This window comes from Xenia sp. Carnegie-2017, unplaced genomic scaffold, assembly GCF_021976095.1.
Source record: "Xenia sp. Carnegie-2017 unplaced genomic scaffold, XeniaSp_v1 HiC_scaffold_24, whole genome shotgun sequence".
Taxonomy (NCBI): Eukaryota; Metazoa; Cnidaria; class Anthozoa; order Malacalcyonacea; family Xeniidae; genus Xenia; species Xenia sp. Carnegie-2017.
The window spans coordinates 7,341,152-7,366,149 of record NW_025813487.1 but is presented as its reverse complement, the minus strand read 5'-3'; the positions used below and the strand labels follow the sequence as shown (position 1 = coordinate 7,366,149).

General features: G+C 33.4%; 2 protein-coding genes across 3 annotated transcripts; both read left to right on the top strand.

The window, feature by feature from the left end:
* On the top strand, nucleotides 1-20,575 carry LOC124452051. Its single transcript, XM_047002645.1, has 4 exons — nucleotides 1-5; nucleotides 6,874-6,876; nucleotides 17,668-20,451; nucleotides 20,556-20,575. The coding sequence occupies exons 3-4, from the start codon at nucleotides 17,676-17,678 to the stop codon at nucleotides 20,573-20,575; spliced, it is 2,796 nt and encodes a 931-aa protein (XP_046858601.1). The 5' UTR covers nucleotides 1-5; nucleotides 6,874-6,876; nucleotides 17,668-17,675.
* LOC124450607 lies at nucleotides 17,728-23,736 on the top strand. 2 transcript variants are annotated; one of them, XM_047001238.1, is made up of 3 exons: nucleotides 17,728-17,790; nucleotides 20,432-20,637; nucleotides 20,851-23,736. In XM_047001238.1, exons 2-3 carry the CDS (start codon nucleotides 20,598-20,600, stop codon nucleotides 21,735-21,737), a joined length of 927 nt encoding a protein of 308 aa, XP_046857194.1. In that variant the 5' UTR covers nucleotides 17,728-17,790; nucleotides 20,432-20,597; the 3' UTR covers nucleotides 21,738-23,736. The 2 variants fall into 2 exon arrangements, with proteins under 2 accessions (XP_046857194.1, XP_046857193.1); XM_047001237.1 differs by having other exon boundaries at nucleotides 20,432-23,736.
* The last annotated feature ends 1,262 nt before the right edge of the window (nucleotides 23,737-24,998 follow it).

Genomic DNA, 24,998 nt, shown 5'->3' with positions numbered 1-24,998 from the left:
TTTCCGTTTATATGACATTTTACATAAATCATCATCAATTTTTCTGTTTATAATGACTCAGGTTTTTTGGAAACTGAAGTTATATACATAATTGAAGAGAGCTATAAAAAGGTATTCAAAAACGAAAACAAAATAATCTGTGATTTGGAAGCTAATTGTTCCTGTACAATTTTGCAAAATTCCCTGAAACTTTATTTGCTTGAACAAAGTGGGACATATTTTAATCCTATGTGTTTCAATTGCATTTAGCTTTGTCATTTTTGTGCGTGAGCTACTTCAAAAGCACTTCTCTGTAACATATTCCTACCTCTAAAAAGGTTATTATTTGAAACAGTTTTACTTAACTATCAGATTAAACATTGAAAGTCCAACTGCCTATTTCCACTTAAAGTTTTTACAAATATTGCGCGCTGATCAATTAAGCAAAGTTTTTCGTCACTGACTATTTTTCTGATACCCCGCACATGCATCTCATAGTCACGGCCACCTGGTAAACGTTGATTGGTGGGGGAGGGTGTGTTATTCATATATTCAATTGTGCCTGACTCATTTCTTTGAAAGCGAGTTGTTTAATTTCCTAAAGTGCCTATGAAACAAAAATTTTGCTATCTGAGTAGTACTTTTATTGAAGAGATATTTTAAAATGACAATGGACATTCTAAACCAGTTTATGCACATTACATAGTAATGTATGGAATTTTTATTAATGAAATGAAAAAAACATTTGCCTTTTCCAAAATCTTGCCTAAGCATTGACAATCAAATCCTGTCTTAAATAATTGATCCTCAACTCCTGAGTGAAATTAAAAGTTGCGCAAATATCTGCCTTCGTATGAAACATTAAAATTTGCATTTACAATGTTTTGCTTATGACTGAAAATTGAGTAATACATTGAATACACAGACTACAGCTGACACAACACAGATGCTACAGTACCATTTATAGCTTTGCTCTTAAAGGTGGTCATCCCTCTTTCATGGGTTTTTTCATAATTTTTGCCAAAAAAAATTCTGACATAAACATGCAAAGCACATTTGAATATGCCCTTAAAATCAATGCTAATCCTTATTTCTCGAATTTTTTGTCCTAATGTAAAAAAAAGAGTTGGGTAACATCTCACGAGTTTCAAGTAAATGAAAATGTTTTTGGGCCGCATTTATACAGGAGAGGAAATTCGAATATTGCTTGAACAGTCTTATATATTTTAAGTATCGCAAGCTGAAAACAGTGAGTCGTCTACTGAAGAGCTTAGAGAAGAATTCAATGAGGAAGCGACTATAAAATACTGTTTTTGTTGTGTTTATGAGTACAATGAAATCCTTGGCTTTTTATCGAAGCACCACAGTTGTAACATGAGTTACAGTACACTTCTCAGACGCTTGAAAGATTATGGTCTTCATTGTCGACATGTCAAAGATTCTCCCAACTTCGATAATACATTTCAGATGGTGCAGCCAAAAATAAGAGAATTAGTTAGTGGTCCAGAGAATTCCAAGGGCTGCAGAGCGGTTATGGCATTGTCTGCAAATGGAAGGACTGAACGTTCCAAGAGCCATTGTCCAAGACTTGCTTGAAGCAATGGATCCTAAATTAACAGAACCTTTCCTGTCTGTCACATGATAAATCAAAAGAATTCAAAAGAAAGTTGCTGGCATTAGGCAAGGGACATGCATTTGCACAGCCTAGAGTCTTTTTATGTGTCTATGAAATTAATATTTTTTTCAATTAATCAAAAATATAAGTATTAAAAATGTACATGTTTTTTATTGGTTTGTTGAAAGAACTAATGCATGCAGCTGAAAATTTTTTAAAATTCCTCAAAATGAGATAACATCATTTCAGGAAAACTCATTTTAACCGATTTGTATTAATTTAATGTTTTCTTAGAAATAAATACTAGTGGCTTCCACGCCTTATTTAGGAAAATGTTCGTTGATCTTCCATAGAAATAACTCAAAAATTAGTCTGTCTCAAATGAAATGCTACCTATGAAAAATTGTTTACTGCAAAGCATATATTTAAAGTTTGTAAAAGTCTTTAGCTGGCATTGTTTCTTTGAATAATCTATAGCATAAAATGCAATAACTTATTTAAGACTTATATATTTTGAGTAAATGTTGTTGAGTTTGAAAGCTACGGAATAAATTTACATTCTAATTTATGTTTAAAACAACCATGAATCAGATAATTTTATAAGAGGTGATTTAATTACATGAAATTGGAGTGAAAAGACCATTGAAATATTGAAAAAATCAAGTTCCAAAGTTCTGTGTTAACCAGCTAATAGTAGTGATAGCTAACCATAAGCTTATCTTGATTCTTTGCACAAATCATGATTTTTAGCACAGCAAGCAACAATCATGGAGGCAAGCAATACAGTATACTTGAGTGAAGCTTATAATTTTTACATGGTGATAAAGAATAACCTATTAGGCTTCTGTTTATACACCTTAACTGACGATTCTATCAAAATCAACCACGCAGTCTTCTGTTGAAACTTTTAGCTTGAAATAAGATTTTTCCGCTAATGAATTTGAAGTGGGACGTCAAGACAAAAGATAATGAATTTAGCATTTAAGACCTCGTTTTCGAATAAAATTTACATAATTTTATTACGATTTAGGCTTGTTCCATTCTGCTCATATTTACGCACGTTGTACCAATGTACCAGATGACACTGAAGGCCAAAGTTTGTCGTTCTGGATATCTTTGTTTGAACTAATTGCGTGTTTTTTGTAAACTACCGGTTTCAAAAAACGTTTTCACAAGAAATGTGCCTTCTGCCATTCTTAATTGGAGCCACTGCGTTTGTAAAGCATACGATACAAGGAGAAGTTAAATTTGGATTAGGTCTGCAGTGATGATTAGCATTTAAAAGCCTTATGGTAGTAAATTTGAAAAAAAATGGAATTCCCACTGGCGGAAAATTGTGATTTTTATGAATTTTATTTGTAAAGAAATACTACTTTATTTCACAACTGAAAGATTCGTACTACATGTCTTTTGAAAGGTAAATAAATAGACTTAACAAATGTGCATAGACCAAAAGATTTTTCCAAGTATATTCTATGTTGTTGAACCCCAAATTTGAATTGAAATTTTTTGATACACCCTGTACATAATGGAAAATCTACAAAATATAAGTTCGCATCAATAAATTAATTATAACTTCAGGTGATTAATTTGTCATTTATCAACCTCGTGGTTACTATTTTTTAAGAAAACCTTCCCTTAGAGTTTGAATGACCATGGTTTAACTGAGTGGCTCCAATATAAGAGCCTTGGTATTTCAACTGTCAGGGGGAAAGTGAATTGAATTTCAAAAGAAATCAGCAGGGCACAACTGAATATATGAATATACACCCACCTCCAATTAATGTTCTAGTTACGCCTCTGCCAGTTGTAATTCTCAAATAAGGCCAAATTTGTTTGATTTTCAATGTTATGCGTATAGTTATTAAATCAGAATATTGTAAAAGTGCTGAAGAACATTCATCTGATGATAAGTATTAAATCTTTTCCATTTGCCAAAATCATTTAACGCTTGGCTGAATCCCAAGTACCCGGGATCATGTAAACAGCCCTTAATTTCTCATATATATATATACAAACTTTGTATATATGTGTACAATTAACGGGCAACTTGTAAATATATCATTCTTTCTGATGATGGTTTTTAAATAAAACCGAAACATTGCCGCGTAATTGTCTTGTTTTATAACTTTGTGGTTACATTATGAGTTACACTAGGTTACACTATTTGAGAATACAAGATACCCTTTTACGGATTATGCTTATTTTTAACTTTTTGGTTCCAATTAGTTTTATATGTCTCTGTCGACCATTTTATCATATATATAGTTGTCCAAACTCTTAGGCTCCATATTCAAGTCATTTATGTCTAAAGAGTTGCAGCAGCTAGGACCAACATATTTAGTGCTTGTATTCGATAGAAAAGTTTGGTTTTAACCACACTAACTTTCACGCCCTCTCTTAGCTTATGGACAGACCTTTGTGTTAACTATTCAATAAAAACACAATTCAATTAGCAGAATTTTCCTTTTGTGGCAACTTATTAAAGTGCCATAATCACGTTTGCTGATGTGGAGGTTTCAAATTGACGTACGTTTCTAAGGAGGAAACAAATGTTTCCACTCGGTGTACTTTGCAAGATTTGCAGATGTTCAATTAAGAAATAAAAGATGTTTATTGTGGAAATATGAAAACCGATGAGACCGTTTGGAGTACTCGAAAGCAGATCAGGGCAAAAACGTCTTTATATTTCTTTTATAGAATAATAATAATGTAATAAAGATAATTTCAAAGCAAAGGTTTTAATATTTCCTCTAACATGTATTCATGATTAATTAGCAAATACTCTTTGATTGATTAAATTGATGATGCTCAGCTATCAACCAATCAACGCAGGCGTTTTATTGCTTTTATTTTATATAATGAAAATTAAAGTTGTCAGTTGTCATTCGGGGAAGAAAAGAATACGAACTTGATGTATTTCTTCCACTGTTATATTAAAGTGAAATGAATAAGGAGTGTTTCGAGGAGAACACACTGAAAACTAAGATGGAAACCATTTTGACGTAATTTATTATTATAGAATATAAGATTGCTAGTTGAATTTTCAGGCTTGCATTAGCAAGTTCTGGTAGAAACGACCGCATGTAGTGCTCCTGTCTTCACGAATAATTTATATGTGTAAACATTTCATCGTGGCTTGACATTTTTCACATGCAGACTATTTAAGTGTTATACGATATCCAGTTCTATATGTCAAGGAAATGCTAAATACAAATGAGAAGACATAATTTCGGAGAGTTTAGATCAAATGGGTGAACTACAAATGTAAAAACAGCTGTCCATTTGCTGAAATCCACTGTTTGTAATTAAATATTTTTCTTGGTAGCAACAGTTGCTAGTAGCATAACTAATTACTTGCCAACGAATAAGATTCGTTCAATTTTATCAACATTCCTTCTATCTTAGCAACCTGCATTGTTTGACTGTGACTCTAGATCTGCTATGATAAGGAGCTTCAAAAATTTTAAAAGTAATCGCATTGAAACAGATAGCATCACTTTTCTCAAGACGTTTTACGGTATATTGACAAATTTCTGATTTGAACAAGCTCTTCACTCCTCTCGACACAGGTACGTCTGATTTACACAAATTTTGCCATATATAAGTAGAGGCGTTTGTTCAAAGAACAATTTTTTTAATTGTTTGGTTTCTGATGTCTGATAAAATGACTAACAAAGCGTTCAAAAATATACTGGCAATATTGCCAAAGTGATTTTTGTTGCTTTTATAAAGCTACTAAGTTCGTCTATTCTAACTAGGTAAGATTCGTACCGTTTTAAATGTCACTATTTTCAGACATGGGATTTCTTGAGAAAAACTGCTGGTATGTGAGTCATAACAGGTCCCTGTTAGTGTTGTATATTTTCTATCAACCGTAACTTGTACTTAACTCTCTAAGGGCCATATGTAGTGAAATGCATCATAATATAACTACTCCATGCGGTCTGCGTTAAAGAACCCGAGATTGACAAACTTTTAGGCGGACACACATAATGTGTGTAGCATCGTGTTGTGACTCTCTTGGGGCCAGATGTTTATTCAACTGAGTTTCGTTTCGTAATTGTTGCTCGCGCAAGCAATGGCCACTACCAGGTTGAATTGTTCGCCATGGCGGATACTAAATGAAAAATGCAGAAATGTAAACAAATAGAGAAAAGGGAAGCTGTTGAGCATTTTCCCTACAAAATTTTAATATACAAAGTAGAGTTTCAAAAAAATATTCACCAATCTCAGCTAGCCCATGTCATAGATCCATACTTGTTGTACAGCTCTATGCAAATTGCAGTATTAAAGGTGCTTGCTCCTGCATATAGCATACTGTAACATCTGCTTAAGAAATTGCATAAATTATACTGCTTTATTCAAGCTTACAGGCATGGCTGCATAAAATATTCAATTTTCTGGGACCAACAGGCCAATAAAAAAATTTTCTTCAAGAAAACGTCACATGGGAATTATGACTTATCCAATACAAAGGAAATCATTTGTATCAATCAATGGTGACATAGCTAGACAGAGAGCCAGGCCCCCTGGCAAAATTCTAAATTATATTGTTTTATTTACATTCATTACAACGACGGTTGTGGCTCCCCTTCCCTTTTATCTCCTCCCATTTGAGAGAAAATCCTGGCTACCGCAATGATATATCACTGCTGTTAAATACTATAGATGAAGGAATGACTAAGAAGAACTGCAAAGATGACTTCATCTTACTACATTCTGACTTTCCAGGCTGCTGTCGAGATTGGGATTAGATTAGGATACTAGGATTAGCATCAAGTTGTAAGCACTTTTGTCCAAAATGCATAGTGGGGACTTCTTTGAGCAATTGAAAAAGCAGCCAATTGACCACAAGCTCTAAAGTTTCCATTCTGAATATTGTATATTGAGCCAATTGGTGTTCCATTGGGAAACATTGTCGAATTCATTTGCGAGATTGTTACCACGACAAACACCATGGTACATGTACCAATTCTTCAATCCGGACGAAAATCCTAAAATCGACACCCCACTAAAATTGCAATGTCAACATACTTCTAACTTTAAAGTTAGAGTTTCGCAGGTTTAAACCTGTAAAGCGTCGAGTTTTTGATTACAAAAATGGCGATTTTGAAGGCCTTCGTTCTACTCTTTCTCATACTCCATTCAATTTGTGTGTCACTGATGATATCAATGATCATTGGTCAGCATGGAAAGACCTATTTCTTGCAGCAATCAAAGATCATTTTCCTACTAAAACCATTACGGACAAAAATACTCCTCCTTGGATTGACAAGGATGTTTGCCATTTGATACACAAAAAGTATACTATTCGGAAAAAACACCGTCAGAATAAATTTGAAGAAAGGAAGCGAAAATAACGAGTAATTAGCCAAAACATGTTAGCCAACACAAATTTGTATTCAACGGGATTTGAACCCCGTTGAGTCACCTGAATTTTTCAGGTTCATGAGACAATTGCTTAAATTGTCCAACAAAGTGCGAAGATTATATCTACATTTAACAAATGTGTATTGTCATCGTGAATTAGTGTCAAGTGAAATGTTTTTAGTTGTGATGTGTGATTTAGGTGTGATATTTTTAGTTGTAATGTGTGGGTGTCAATTGTGTATTGTCATTGTGAATTAGTGTGAAGTGTAATGTTTTTAGGTGATCGTTTGCTTGTATTGTGAATAAGTCGTTTGTAAGGTGCCGGTAATTGCTGTGATCTGTTCAGGGGGGTTTGTTTCAAGTTGGTATACCAATTTTTATTGTAAGCCGTTGTCTATAAACAGTACTGTAAGTAATGCATTTTGCCGAATCCCAGTCAATGTTGTGCTTTGTGATTCGGTGATGTTCGCAATGTGATTAGTTTTGTCTTGTTTCTTAGTAGCTCGTTTGTGTTCAGTAAGTCTTCTGTTTAAGTTCCTGCCAGTTTCCCCGATATAGGAAGCGTGGCAATCGGAGCAGTTTACTTTGTAAACTGCACCTTGTCGTTCGTTTGGTTGTAATTTGTCCTTTATGTTCCTTAGTCCTTGTCGGAACGTTGTGATTGGTTTATGTGCGACACGTATGTTGTATGGTCGTAAGATACGCGAGATAGTCTCAGACGTACCTTTGATGTAAGGTATCGTTGCTGTTGTCACTGAGTTGTTCGTTTCGTTGGGTTTGTTGTGTTTGTAAGTGTTGCGTTTGATAAAGTCAGAGTTATAGTTGGTTTTGTCAAAAACACGTTTGAGATAGTTGTTTTCGTTGTGTAGAGCGTCCGGGAACTCACATATGATTTGTGCACGTCTTGTTAATGTTCTGATTGTGGTGGCTTTGTGTGATGTAGGGTTGTAAGATGATTGGTCTAGTAGTCGGTCAGTAGGTGTTGGCTTGCGATAAACTGTTGTTCGTAGTTTTTGATTGTCATGTTTTACCAAACATTCGAGAAAAAGAAGAGTTCTGTTTTCTTCGACATCTTTGGTAAATTGTATGTGGACAATTGACACCCACACATTACAACTAAAAACATCACACCTAAATCACACATCACAACTAAAAATAAAAATATTTCACTTCATACAAATTCACAATGACAATACACATTTCATGTACACACAATACAATGACGTAAGAACCAGATAATAAACACGGCTAACCTGACATTTACTCCTCATTTGATTCTGAAGATGACTACCGTTAAGATTGTGGAAACTTCAGTCATCAACAACAAAAACAGTCCTTCTCAGGACTATACCAACCTGGACGATCAACAAAACATGTAACGATACTCCCGGAATCAAACCATTTACATTCTAATTATTGACAATAAGCTGCATGGTAATGGAAAGCAAAACCTGTTCAAAGGTATGGAGAGGTCAAATAGCACACTTTTCCACGGAAAAAATGGGAATCTGTGAAAATTTATGTGGGGGGAATAGCATGTCCAATCATGCATCACCTCTCTTTTTTACCGACGCCACTTTTGACTAATCTATGTTTGTCTAACAAGATGTTGTTAATTGTATTGAGCAAATCATTCATTTTTAAAGTAAGAACATTTGTAAAATAAGCAAAGGTTAAAAATAGGAAAAATGTATTTACACAGAGAAAGAACGCAACCGATTCTATTTTTGTGAAATGTGGATTCATGTAACACAGTGAGCTTTTAAAATTTCACTTTTGATCATGTTTGTTTTAACAGTTTTAAGATATACTTTTATTACAACTTACTGTTGTAACTGTTGTATCTACAGTGTCTTCATTTATCATACGTAAATATAATTGCGTGCAGTTGATGTTTGCCCATGTATTCATAATTTACAATGGTTTATTCAATAACAAAGATTTTTTTATAATACGAACTGATTTGTGCAAGAATATACATGTATGGAATTCTTGATTAATGAAGGGAAAAAATCCATTCACAGTTTCGAAAATCGTGTCTTAACCATTGGCATTCATATCCTGTCTTAGATAGGTGATTCTCTGTTCCTAAGTTAAAACTTGGGGAACTTTATAAGATTTAACACTAGTCCTTGGGAATTTGACTAATCTCAATGTTATTACGTACTCTGCATGAGGTTCTTATTTATGTATTTTTATTTCTATAACAATGGTTTTTAGTGAGTGATGTATACTTAGTTATATAACTAGAATGTTCTACATAGACATCATTAATGTTTTATTATACTGTTTGATGAAGTAGATGTTGATTCACTCTTTATTTTCGCTTGCTATTTAAATGTGCTTATGTAATAAAACTTACATGGATAAAAGATTGATGTAACAATAAGGTATGAATTATGATCACCATTTTCGACTGAAATGTATGTGGTCGCGCGGTTTATCTTAAATCTCTTATCCGTTTGTTGAGTATGTGACATGTAAAGAACTAAATCAAGCATAATTTTGTTTACACAATCTTCTTACTTCTAAAACGAAGGTAAATTTAGAAAAATTAAGCGATATTTTAGAACCACATTACCGACATAACAAATTAGCTAAAGCAGCATCTCGATAAAGTATGACTAAACATGAATGAGAAATCATATCTAAATTGATATACCAACTTTCTAACTATTGACTAAATACTGCATGGTAATGGAAAGCAAAACCTGTTCAAAGGTATGGGAGAGGTCAAATAGCACACTTTTCCATGGAAAAAATGGGAATCTGTGAAAATTTATGTAGTGGGGGTAGCATGTCCAATCAAGTATCACCTCCATTTTTTACCGACGCCACTTTTGACTAATCTCTGTTTCTCTAACAAGATGTTGTTAATTGTATAGAGCAAACCATTCATTTTTAAAGTAAGAACATTTGTAAAATAAGCAAATGTTAAAAATAGGAAAAATGTTTTTACACAGAGAAAGAACGCAACCGATTCTATTTTTGTGAAATGTGGATTCATGTAACACAGTGAGCTTTTAAAATTTCACTTTTGATCATGTTTGTTTTAACAGTTTTAAATATACTTTTATTACAACTTACTGTTGTAACTGTTGTATCTACAGTGTCTTCATTTATCATACGCAAATATAATTGCGTGCAGTTGATGTTTGCCCATGTATTCATAATTTACAATGGTTTAGTCAATAACAAAGATTTTTTATAATACGAACTGATTTGTGCAAGAATATACATGTATGGAATTCTTGATTAATGAAGGGAAAAAATCCATTCACAGTTTCGAAAATCGTGTCTTAACCTTTGGCATTCATATCCCGTCTTAGATAGGTGATTCTCTATTCCTGAGTTAAAACTTGGGGAACTTTATAAGATTTAACACTAGTCCTTGGGAATTTGACTAATCTCAATGTTATTATGTACTCTGCATGAGGTTCTTATTTATGTATTTTTATTTCTATAGCAGTTGTTTTTAGTCAGTGATGTATACCTACTTATATAACTAGAATGTTCTACATAGACGTCATTAATGTTTTATTATACTGTTTGATGAAGGAGATATTGACTCACTCTTCATGTAACACTCTTTATGTAACAAAACTTACATGGATAAAAGATTGATGTAACAATAAGGTATGAATTATAATCACCATTTTCCGACTGATATGTATGTAGTCGCGTTGTTTATATTAAATCTCTCATCCGTTTGTTGACTATGTGACATGTAAAGAACTAAAGCAAGCATAATTTTGTTCACACGGTCTTACTTCTAAAATGAAGGTAATTTTAGAAAAATTTAGCGATATTTTAGAACTACACTACAGACATAACAAATTAGCTAAAGCAGCATCTTGATAAAGTATGGCTAAACATGCATGAGAAATCATATCTAAATTGATATACCAACTTTCTAACTATTGACAATATACTGCATGGTAAAAGAAAGCAAAACCTGTTCAAAGGTATGGGAGAGATCAAAACAGCACACTTTTCCATGGAAAATATGGGAATCTGTGAAAATTTATGTAGGGGGGGTAGCATGTTGAATCAAGTGTCACCTCCATTTTTTGCCGACGCCACTTTTGACTAATTGATGTGTGTCTAACAAAATGTTGTTAATTGTATTGAGCTCACTCTTCATTTTCGTTCGCTATTGAAATGTGTTTATGTAACAAAACTTACATGGATGAAAGATTGATGTAACAATAAGGTATGAATAATGATCACCATTTTTAACTGATATGTATGTGGTCGCGTTGTTTATATTAAATCTCTCATCCGTTTGTTGAGTATGTGACATGCAAAGAACTAAAGCAAGCATTATTTTGTTCACACGGTCGTCTTACTTCTAAAACAAGGGTAATTTTAGAAAAACTAAGCTATATATATATATGTGGCAAGACACTTAATTTGCAAAGATGAGCATTTATACACATTCATCCTTCACCCATACACATTCATCCTTCCCCATTACAAAATACACAGGTAATTTAAAACCAAATCTTTTATATTAAGAATTATACATTAAAATGATCTAACTGCTAACCAAGCTACAGGAACATTGTATTAAATGGGTAAACAGAAGAATTTACAAAAGGAATGATATCTGAATCATGTGGGATATTCACGATGAATTATATAACAACACTGCCAATTGACCAATAAATATACTAGCTTCATGTTTTGATATTTGACTCATTCATATTATTTTTTCATGCATACAACATTTGTGCTTACTTTGTACATGCCATGATGACATTTAGAATTACAACAAAGGTAACGAATGAATAACAATAAAACCTTCATAGTTGCTCTATCACAAAAATCAACTTCTTTGCTTCTTTATTTCATATACTTCGTGTTTTATTACAATAGAAAGCAGTGAAAGGTTTTACCGAGCTACATTTAAGTACATTTTGGTAGTATTATATTTATAAATTTGACCTCAGTTTAATGACACGTTTATTTACATCTTTCCAAACTTTTAAAGCTCATGTGGACAATGCTTTCTCGTATTAATTTAAGACTAGGTACTTAAACAAAGAATTTATCTTTACTAACTTCAAAAGGTTAGGTAATATGTAATTTGGACGTCTCGTATGAAATATTTCTTAGCTCTCACATATTAACGCAAGCGATCACAAAATATCAAATTTATCTCTTCCAGCGATCAGTACTAGGAACTTTTACTTAGTAGAATGTACTGTCTGTTTGGTATATAGTCCAATTTGAGTTGGGATAAAACACGCATGTGGGATAAAACACGGATAAGGGGATTAAACACGGATCTTCTTAAAATTTTACTGCTTTTCATGTGGTTGTGTTTAGCAAAATTATCTTGAAAATGTTCCATGTGCCAAATTGTATAAAAGTAAGACCAAAATGTTTTAAAACATCAATCAAAAAATGCTTCACAAAAAGTTAATTCACATGTGAATATAGTTACCATATAAGCTCTGTACCAAGGACATTATCTATACCTTGTTTTTCTGCCTGAAAAAGTGACCCTATGTCTCAAGTTGCAGGTTAAATGTAGCGGGTAAAATGAAGTAGAATTGCACTTTTAAAAGTTGATGTTCGTAGAAAAAGTTTATGTTGAATTCTCGGGGATTCTTTTTTCTGTAGATGCACACTTAAATGTGCATTATGTTCTCTAGGAATCAACGTTCTCTGCTGTTAACACTAAAATATATTCTTTGCGCTGAAAATTCATGATTTGCGTTTGTTATGCACATAGGCCCGTTCACACGATCCGATTTGTCGTATCCGATTGTTTCTGTTCCGACTTTTATTTGGTTTATTGCTCAGACTGTCGGATAATTTTGTTGATATTTATGTTCGTTTAGATATTTATATTTGTGTTATCCAGAACATTTATCGATATTTTCTTGTATTTTGTTCTTGTCTACTTATCTTTCTCAAATCTATGTAATTTGACTAGTCAGTTTTCTTTGATCTTGATTGATGAAAATAGAGCAAACTCTATTTTCACACGATTTTTTAAATGGACGAATTTGACTGTCGGAGGCTCACTTTTTGTGTTTACAGGATCCGTTTTTTAGGATCCGACAATTTTTCAGTAAACTATGTAATAAACTAATAGTTGCACCGTTACTCTACTCTACTCTACTCTACCATACCGTGCGTAACTTTTAGCCATTCAGATACGCTGTCTTTCAAACTTATCCAATCAGCGATTAGGTTACGATTGCTCTTAGTAACGCCATCGCGTTTGGGTTTGGCCATTGCAATGATTTCGTACTGAAATCATTAATGTTTCAGGATTGTGCTTTTCGTGTTTGGTACTTACTTTCTTTTTTTTTATCATGTTTTGCGGGGCAAAAGTACCTCTTCGCAAGGCAAATAAATCTCTTCGGTAATCAAAACAGTCTCTTTGGGGATCAAAACAATTTCTTCGGAGATCAAAATAATCTCTTCTCAAACAATTGGCGAAACCTTGTCTCATTTAACAGCAATCCAATGTGGACCGTGCTCCATTAACACGTTTCACGTTAATCGTTCGAATTACGGAATGAGATCATACGAGTATATATCACACTTTCTTATTTGTTTTTGTTTGGCAAACATTCGGACATGCTACTGATTATTGCGAATGTTGTTTAAGAAAATTTTGATGTTTTCGACAGTGAAGAGCACGTGAAGAGTTATTTATAGGATGATATGTATTATCACATGAAAATTACTCCGGTATCAAACTCCGAATTAACAAAGTCTATAGACATTCTAAAGTTTCTCTCAACCTTCAAACGGTTAATTGCGCGAATGGGGTGACCAAGCAAATTTTACTCCGACAGTGGAACGACGTTTGTAGCTAGAACAAGGATATTAAAAGAAATTAAGCTCGACGAGAACTTCAACGACTATTAGTTTAACAACCTATAGCAATTCAACTTTAGCCGAGCTCCATGGTGGGAAACTCAGTATGAAAGGTTGATTGGTCTGATCAAGCAGGTCTTTTACAAATCGATCAGCAACGGCCGTCTGACCTGGGAAGAACTCGAGGAAGTAATTTTGGATGTGGAAATCACGTTAAAAATCTATCCACTTGGATGCATCAAAGACGACAATCAACTCCCTTTTTCTTACTCCGAATTCAATGCACTTTCGACAACCAAACATTATTCCAGAGCAGCAAGAGCAGCGAATCGAGGATAGCAACCTTCGACGCAGAGCAAGGTATATACGGCGCTGCAAGGAAGTGTTATGGAAACCGTGGCAGACGGAATATTTGAGAGAAATACGTGAGAGATATAACATGAAATATAACGGGAAAAAAGGCAAACATCAGCATTGGTATCGTTGCGAATATAAAGGGCGAGGAGAAGAATCGACTCAAATGGACATTTAGAGTTGTGGAGCGATTAGTAACAGAAAACGAAGGTGTTGTACATGAAGGAAAGCTGCGAGTTGCGAAGAGTATAATTGAACAACCCCTCCAATTACTGTAACCTATAGAGTTATCTTGTGACGTAGCCAGTAAACATGAGACTATCCTGGACACGGATATGAAGGTAGATGCCCCTGAATTCAAACGAAGGAGAAATGCCGCAGCTGTTTCAGAATGTCAAATACAAGACCGAGTAGAAAAAGAAGAGTAGGAAAATTAAGAAAACAAAGTAATTTCAATCATTAGAAAATTAACATTTCTTAATATTAATAATTTTATATTGTTTGTTATAATGGTAGTTTTCTAGTAAATGATTTGTATCTATATTCGTTTCCAACGGAGAACGAATAGGAGGAGAGTGTAAGGAAATGTGACAATTTGAATTACGTAATCATATAGTTAGTCATTAGTAAGATAAAATCACGTGAAAACAGGGTATATTATAGACTGTATTCAATAGAGATAGGTAGTAATTTTGAGCCTTTAGTCGATGTAAAGCAGTGATTAAATAAAACATAGCAAAACTTGTGAGTTAGCTGGGGCTGTATCCAAATACAACCCAACAATAACGGACTGTTCCCAGGAACAGCCTATCAATACCGGACTATATTCAGATACAGTCAGCAGGAAACAGGGGGTCACATGGCTGTATCTAAATACAGCCCGTGGAGCATCAAGAAAAAAGACTTTATCGTGCAATAACATTATATATATAGGTGATTATATTTGTACTCGCTCGTTTTTATCCATGCACATAAATAAATCCGTTTTATGACAGGAAAAGAATGATAGGAATGGAGCCAGAAAAAGATTTTCTATAAATTTAATATCGATATTCATGATACATATGTTTTTATAGAAACATGACGACGCGAGAAAAATTAAAGTTGATTTGAAATCTTCAAGATTGAAATTATTGCTAAGTTATTGTATCGTAACAAGTAAATCAATTAAGTCAATGATTAATATGAATGTTTTATGCAGTGCGGTGTTTTGAAATTAAATGAGATATGATCTTCGCACTTAGCTGGACAATTTAAGCAATCGTCTCAGGACCTGAAAAAATCAGGTGACTCAACGGGATCCCGTTGAGTCACCTGATTTTTTCAGGTCCTGAGACGATTGCTTAAATTGTCCAGCTAAGTGCGAAGATCATATCTCATTTAATTTCAATGATTAATGTTGTATTTTGTACATACAGTCATTGTTGTGTAGTATATACAAATGAAAAGACAAAATTCTGCACACAAATGCGGAAATACATGTTCGACTTGCTGTATTAATGGCTTTTTTTAATTAGTGTTCAGACTTACCTACCTTCATTGTTACAACAAGATTAAATAGAGGCTTTTGTCTGCTATTCTTTCTTCACTGGTTGTCTAATAAGTTTACATTCCTGCTGCTAGAGCTATCATTTCAATAACTTTTACTTTTTAGTACAAATGTTCCATGGAAACTTTACAGTACTGTGGTGTGTTGCAAATGTTTGTATGAGTCAGTCAGTACATGTCAGTCGTAGTGTAAAGCTTCCAATGGGGTGTCTAGCATCAACGCTCATTTTATGTTTCATGATTTTTTAGAGATTTGTTATCAGTGCTTAGAAATATCTAAATGCGCACGCACTAGTTTTCTGCAAACTGTAAAGGCTTACAATAGTACAATGAAATTGCTACAAACACGAAACGTTGTAGAACATTCATTTATCCATAAAAATTTGCACTTTAACTATAACGCTTTTCGTTAGTGCTGGCACCATGTTAACTACCTGAAGTTTTTGTAAGGCTCGAGTTTAGAATGTTATCAATTCTGGATTGGCTACATTCAAATACCTCGCGTTGGTGAGATGATCATGGACATAGGACAGCAAAATTAAAATTTCCGCAAACATCTACTTTTGTATGAACTATTAAAATTTGCATATATAATGTCTACACTGATGCTACAATACCATTTGTAGTTATGCACTTCTCCCTTTCATGGGTCAATGGTCGGTCATTGTGTGTTGAGAGTTGTCTATCTTGTCAAAATATAAGACGTTTGACCCAAATACGTGGAAGTCACGCGAGATCACGCGCGTGACCCACAATGCATTTAAATAAGGAACTGCAGCCTGCTGTGAGAAATATTTAAAATTCTTTATGTTATCATCCACATCAACGTTAAATATTTTTCTGGCGATATATGATCATGATATCAAAAAATATTCCTTTCATCCAATAAAATAGTAAGATAAAGATTTTTGATTGGTTTTCTTTTTACAATTTTTTGCTGACCGTTTTTTATGGCTGTCACGACTTTAGCTGACTTCTTGACATACTTAGCATAATAGTTACCATGTTGGCCCTTCACCCCAATAATAATTTTTTGTTCTGTGGAAAATCAAGCTTTACTTCAAATAAGTTATAGATAGCTGCTCATTCTTTTAATGTCATCATTACAGAAAAATGTTAGCTTTTTAAAAATTACAAATTATAAATAACATCGTGATTAAACGTTCATTCACGTCATTTAAATTAAATCAATAAATAATCAACGGAAAATTGTTAACTCACATGACGTGCGTATTCCATGGTTCAGTGGAGTATTGTTAAGATGAATGTGATAGGGGCCTTTGAACAATAATAACAACCAATTGTTAGAGCGATTAATAATTTTTGTCTTATTGCGATTGGTTTAGACGATCACAATAGATTTTCCAGAATTGCAGTGGTGGTTCTGATCGTAATTTTTATCATGCTTTAGCAAAATACTATGAAACGATAAAACAATCAATTCCAACAGTAAGCTTGACTGTGTTAGCTCAGTTGGCTATAAGTCGAAATCGGTTAAACTAGTCGCAATAAGACAAAAATTTAACGAATCAATTACACTATTGACCAATGGAATGGCTCAAATGAGCGTTCTTAAACTGCCTTATCCATCAAACCAGTCGAGCCACCTCACTTATCAGTCAGTCAGTTAATATAATTCGAGATATGTTAAAATCCACAGATCTGTTTACCAACTAGATATTTATTTAGGTTTTCAGAAGTAAAACAGAATTTTGTCAATGTATTTCCAACGATAATAAATCGGGAATTAAAAGATCACAAGAAATTGTAATCATTAGATTTGATAAGTAATTTTTGAACTATAAGCATCAGTCGCGTGACTGATTTGAGAAAACCTAGATCTGTGCCCTTATTAATTTATAATAGTTTGGTTGTAAATATTAATATTTCATGCACCAAACTCTTCTTTAAAAACGATGAATTTGTATCATTAAAGTGTAAGCTGCTTTTGGCTTTAGATGTTGTGATGGCGTCAGCTTTAAGGAAGGCGGAAGAGAAAACTAACTGGATTAAGTTGATGGGATTGATTGTTGATTGTGGTGGAGAGGCTTTAAGAATAACATTGAGGAAACAACTGTCAGGTACTGATTTATTTAATGTTTTAAATGACAGTAAAAATTATGATAAACTTTTGTTGCTAAAAGATAAGCAAATAAAGCAACATCAATGGGATTTACTGTATCCTCATCCTCCAACATTACCAAATGAAAATGAGTTTGACATTACTTTACTTTGTCTTCTCTTGCGTAATATTTGTGGTATGAAGCCATCGCATGATCCAATCTGGACGTCAGTAAACGATCCCAATGATCCTTCAACTGAAGCAAATATTACTCGTATTAGGCTTTTTCGTAATGCGAATTTTGGTCACAATCCTAAAACATCAGTAAGCTTTGAAAAATTTGGAAGTTTATGGTTGGAAATAAGCAAACCATTACAAAGTTTAGGAATAAGTAAGGAAGAAATAGATAGAATAAAGAATAAGTCATTTGGTAATGAAGAGTGTGAAAGGATTTTGAAAAAATGGGATGCGTTCAAAAGCGATTTGACTGATCTTATTCAAACTCATCAGAAAGGTGTTAAGAGAACTGTGGATGGTTTAGAGAAAGAATTGGAACAAGTAAAAGATAGCGTCTCAGTAATTAAAGACGAAGTGCATGAAATACGACATCACTCTCACTTAGGTCCAGAAGAAGATATGTTGACAAAAAAACTTGTAAGTTGTAACTTTGAAAGTGAAATAAAGCATCACTCTGAAAAATTTTTAGAGGGAACACGGGAATGGGTTTTTAATGAGTTTTTAGCTTGGTTTGAAGACGATACTTCTCAAAATCGCGCATTTATTATTTCTGCTGTTGCTGGTATGGGTAAGTCTGTAATTGCAGCTACTTTATGTAGACGTTATCCTCAATATTTGTCTGCAGTTCATTTCTTTCAACACAACAACAATCGTTACAATAAAGCCAATGTACTTCTTCAATCTTTAGCGTTGCAAGTTAGTCGTAATTTTCCTGCTTACAAACAACTTCTTGTGAAAAAACTTTCAGGTCAACTCTCTCAGCCTTTGAATAACATGAATGTTGAAGGATTATTTTCCCTTCTTTTTACTGAGTTGTTTTATAATATCTCAGAACTTCCCAAGCGAATGTTAGTTGTGCTGGATGCTCTTGATGAATGTGGTTATCTAGAAAGAGATGACCTTACTAATTTGATTGCCAACCACTTACACAAACTTCCGCCTTGTTTTCGCTTTGTAATTACCACGAGACCTAACGAAGTTGCTTTGAATAAGTTCGAAAAATTAAATCCACTGTTCATTAATTGCAGCGATGATCGCAATTTAGAGGATATTAAATTTTTGATTGAAGAAGGAATTGGCTCTACTGACAGCCTTCCTAATTTTAAAAACATTTTGGTAGAAAAAGCTGACGGACTTATATTGCTTGCTTCGCTTCTTAGCGGTGAAGTGAAAAATCAGGATTTGTTGAATGGTTCCATACCAAAAGATCTCAATGAATATTATGAAATTTGCTTAACAAGATTAAGTAAGGAATTATTAGATTCGTATAATATCAGTGAAAAAGCATTTCTATTAATGTTAAGTATTTTGACTGTAGCTAAAGGACCTCTTCCGTGGCAAATAGTCGAGAATATACTTTGTTTTAATTCGAATCGCACCTCAATTGGGGTTAGAAAAATTATCTCTTGTCTGTTTGTTACCAATGAAGAAGGATGTGTTTCTTTTTTTCACAAATCCTTAATTGATTGGTTGTTGGATGATCGAACACATGATTACTCAGTAGAAACTTCACGTGGTCATCGAGTTGTTTTACAATTTTGCTTAAAAACTTTGGATAATCTCAAATTTGAAGATGTAAACTATGACAAAATTAATCATGTGACAGTGAGGTATTCAGTCAAGTATTGGTTGCATCACGCGCTGGAAATTTCCAATAACAATGATTTGGCTCAAAATGTTGGTAAATATCTCATTGACTTAGAAATTTTACTTGCCTCTGTTTGGATTGATGCAGGTCTTACTTTGGAAAATTTTTTCTTGATTAATGAGCATGCCGTGTATTTTGATCTTCTTGAGAAAATTCGATCATTATTTAATGACATTTACGTTGTTCTTACATGGCATTTTAATGGTGATGATGAAAAGGAATTTTTGCAAAATGTTATTAATAAAGTTAATGGTCTTGCGTCACAGGCTTCCGATTTGTTTAAAACACGTTTTAATGATCACCCATATCGCGAGAACATCAACACAGGTTTTGTCAAAGCTCGGCTTTCTCAACTTAGAGCAAGAGTAGTATCGTTCGATGTTTCTAGGAAACTTGATTACGTTGTTTGTGGGTATCGCTCAAACGTTGTGCAACTTTTTTCGTTGAGCACAAACAGCTGCTTATGCATAAAAAACATGAGAATTCAGTTAAAGGAAGTGGAACACATCAGGTGTTGTGTTGTCTTTCATCCATTTAAAGATTTAATTTTTGCTTCTCAACTAGACAAGGTGATAGATTTTAAAGGGAAAATATGCCCAAGTCCGTTCCATTGTGATGATTTTACTTCGAAGTTGTTTTGCAACAAATGTTTTTCTAAGGATAAGTACACACTGGTCACTAGTTACAAAGATACTTTGACAGTATGGGACGTTAAAAAGGAAGAAAAGAAGCAAAGTTTTACATTGCACAATTACATAACTTCGCTCTGTTTTAGTAAATCCGAAAGATTCTTGGGTGTTACTGAGGAGGAAGAGGAGGACGAGGAGGAGGACGAGGAGGACGAGGAGGTGGAGAAGGGGGTGGCGTTTCGTATATACGATTTATCGAATGGTTATGAGCCATTCGTTTTCTCGCATAATTTGCCTACTGGTCTTCGTATTATGTCCAGTATAGGTGATAATTCTTGGTGCTGTAAGTCTGGTAAGAAATTATTCATTGTAAATCCCAATGGGGAAGAACTTACTAATTTTGCTAGTAAGAGCTTGTATGATTATTTGTTTCCTATTGATCCTTTTGATAACATCATTCCAAGTTCTTTTTTCCCCAGCAAATACATCAAAAATTTTTTTTGTTTGTTAAATGACGACAATGTGCTCGTGTTTTCCAAGGGAGTCTTTCCTTTTGTATTTTTAGTACCGCGCACACACTTAACAACTGATGTTAAATGTGGCAGTAAAATTTGCACCAATGGCAATTTTCTATACCAGTTTAATGACTTTGAAGAAAGAAGTCAAGGAAAATCAAATTTGATCATTAAAAATCTGAATACGGGTGACACTTTTGTAAGGAAATGTCTTCTTAAGAACATGTTAGCAGTAAAAAATGCAGTAATTTTGCATAGAGAATATGATATTCCAGAGCTTTGGAATAATGACGTGACAAATTTGCTGTACAGTTTTGATGAACTGAAAGGAACCAAGAGAATTTTGAGTGTGAGTGATGTATTAATTGCTTGTCAGACAGGTGAATCTTTTGTGTTTTTTAATATCGAAAACAAGCGAAAAGAATTTGCACTAAAGTTTAAAAGACGTAAGCATTTCTCGGTATTAGCATGTAGCGTTAAGTTTCATATGTTTGTAATAGACTATGTTGAGAATAAAGAAACTTACTCTTTGTGGTGTAGAGAAAATCTTGTAGATGGTTGGGAAGACATTTGTCAGAATCAAATAAGAAGTGTTGATCATGCTGAATTTTCCCCATTGGCAGATAAGTTGTTGGTGTTACGGTACCGCGATTTTCTACACGTATATGACGTCAATGACAAACAAATTATTTATAATGTTACAGGAGATCAAGTTGAAGGTAGCATTGACTTTGTGGATAGTAGATACATAATACGTGTATATTCTCCTGAGTTATGGTTGGTTGATACTAAAAATAAAACAGATTGTTGCCGTCACGAACTTTCATTTCTTGACGTGTATGCACATTTCTGCCGCAAAAGCAAACATGTTTATACCTTCTTTGACGATAATAACGTTTTGGTTGAAGGATTTAAAATCAACTTACCTCAAAAATAATATGGATCATTCAACGCAATATTTTTCAGTTTGTTTGATCGATGATGACATATTGCTCTTATTCCATGACCATGTTTCTAGTTTCTATGATAGCCAAGAAAACCCATGCATGCATTGATGTCATTTTTTTCAAACGTCATATTTTCAGTGATTGTAATTTCATTTCATTTTTTCAGGTGATCACTATTTATCATGCCATTTTTTTTATTAGGAACGATTTCATGTCGTTAGCCATATGTCACAACCAAAATTTATAGCTACATATGCTTTTTGGATTGTTTTCATTTTTCATTAAAGTTAAATATGCTGTATCATGTAAAAGGAATTCTTATTTTATAGCAACATAATGACAGTTAACTGTTACTGTTGCACATTTCTATTACATAACTGTGATCAAATTCTAAGATAATGTGAGGAGGACATGAAGATATTAGCCAATGGAAACGTTTATTAACGTTATTGTCAATATTGGCAAACAACGAAACACTAATTGATTGAAATCTTGGGACACAGTGTGTTTTGTTTCATTCTGTCTCAATCAATAAGTGATATGACTGTTCTCTTTAGTCTCAGTCAATAATTGCTAACAACAAAAAAACATAAAACGACTTATTCCACATAAGGTTCAACACAATAAATTTCGACATATTCTTTAACAAACTCTCAGCCCGAATCGGTCTAATTGTTTGTAGAAGAATATGTCGAAGAATATGTTGTCATAAATGATTAAAATAGTGGTATTTCGTTCAATTATTATTATAGGATTTTGGGTTAAGCTTGGCAAAGATCAGTACGAATGTATTCAATTTTTGCACAATTGAGAGCGTTAATTAATTATAAATTTTAACAATAAGCATGGGCAGCGCAGTGTGTTGTGTCTCGGAAAGATCTTAACTGGATTTATTTTGAAGAAAGTAGAGCATTTTTGAAAGCCAAGCTCATGTATATGCGGTTAGGCAAGCTTGTGTTGTTAAAATTTATAGTTAAAGAGGCTCTTATCTATGACATTACTGTCTAAATAATTTTAAATTCACTCTATTATTCATTTTGTACTTTACACTGTCTTTTACTACAAAACTTTGACTAGTATGAATGCTGAAGTAAATTTAAACAAGAAATATTAAAGCAAATATATAGAAAACCAAACCAAGTGCACCAAAAAATTTGAAGAAACATGTGAAGCAGTAAACTTTCAATAGAAATCGACTTCATAATGGACATTCAATTTTGTGATAAACAAGTGCCCATTGATTCTAAACACTCCACATTATGTGTGTTATTGGTCCAAACTATTACGAACAAGAAAAGTTAACAAAAGTTGTAAAGAAATTTGCAAATATAAAGAAAGAACAAAAGCTATAGTGCTACATGTGAAAGGATGTTCGAGGATACATCAATGACTTTTACTGAGAAATTTTAAATCAAGAATTTTTGTTCTGTGAACACCTGTGCTTTGTGAATAAATCATATTATTTATGGACTGCGACAAAAGAGAGCTTTGTATTGTTGGAAAAGCGAAGCCCAAGAACTTAATTAAACTGTATTTGTAATAAAAAGTGTTAAACAATTAAAAGAACACTATCCACTCAAAGATTTGTGAGCATACTGGAAATGGATGTACAACGAGACTTGAAATGTATTATTTCATAGCATATTGAAAATTTTCACTCTCTTAATTCAAACCAAAAGAATGACTAATTTATCTACAAAAGCACTTTGTGGCACAGTTTTCTACTTTTCTCAAACTATGAAATTTCATCTGCGAGCAGAACTGGAAGACAAAAGATATGTGATTTTACTGTGATGTTGGTTATTGACTTTGTTGACAACACTTTTAAAACATGAAAGTGAAAAAATGGTCATCCACACAACCGTTTTCAAGGGAATTTCAAATCTCGTTAAAAAACTGTAAACAATTGAAGTGAACGAACATTTGTAAGAGAGAATAGAAGAAAGTCACATGATTACAAAGGTGTTGTAGCCAATCAGCTATCATTCAGCATTTTTGTTTTTTGCCTCAACCTGGAGTGACAGTTTCATGCCTACTTTGTTTCATATAAATAGTATGTCTAGACTACAGTAACATCAATATGTAACGTCAATCTACAACCATGAGAATTATGCGATACTTTGAACGTTTTTAAGGTTAAATAGTTGGAATGTTATTAAACAAAAAGAATGATAGCACAACGCTATAACCAACAACTACAAACAATAACGACCTTATCTAACAACATTTGAGAAATTAACCTCCCACTCCTCTTCCTTGTAAACCAGACAAGTCTACTCAAAAGCAGAGAGCCTATACGCTACAAGTTTGTCAGGGCAATGATGTATTGTCTAACATTAACACCGGATTATGTTACTGATATTTAATATGGAATTCGAGCTTTGTCCATATGAACTGTTCAACATGCTTCCAAACAAAAAAATGAGCAGGAATATTCAGTTGATTAATCTATGATAAACCTTTCACCTTTTAACTCTGCTATACCGGTCACAAGCCCGGGACTTGTAGCGTATAAGGCTCTCTGCTTTTGAGTAGACTTGTATAGTTTACAAGGAAGAGGAGTGGAAGGTTAATTTCTCAAATGTTGTTAGATAAGGTTGTTATTGTTTGTAGTTGTTGGTTATAGCGCTGTGCTATCATTCTTTTTGTTGAACGTTTTTCTCAGGAAGTTAAGTTTTTTAAGGATTTTTCAATGGTTATTTTTAAAGTTTTCTATGGATTTTTTATATGTGTCGTCAATAAATGTAGTGTAGCCAGTTTACTCATTAAGTGTTACTGTGCAAATTTATAAATTGAAAATTAATTCTACAGAAAGAATGATGATGATGCTCAAAAATTCGCATAGCAGGACTAACATGAGTGAGCTAGTTTCATTATCAGTCAATGATTTATTGTTGTATGGAACTATGTGTATATGATACGACTACCCCCTTGAAGGAAATGCAGTAGGACACTTTGTAGGACAATAGCAGGCAGTTGATATTTGTGTCAAAAACTTGGCAAAAACATAATGGAATATTTTTATTTGATTTTATTAACAAGTATTTCCGTGACTTTTATTAATTTTGCAATGTAATGTAGGATGCAGTTGTTGTAAAGAAATCTTTTTGTTGAAAAATTATTGCGTGTTGTGTGTGTGTTTGAATTATGTGACTCCAGTGATCCCTGACGTAAAATGCTGCTATAAATTATTTCATATTTATCACTAGCGGCAGTTAAACCAAAAGACGTGCTATAAAAAAGAAAATGAT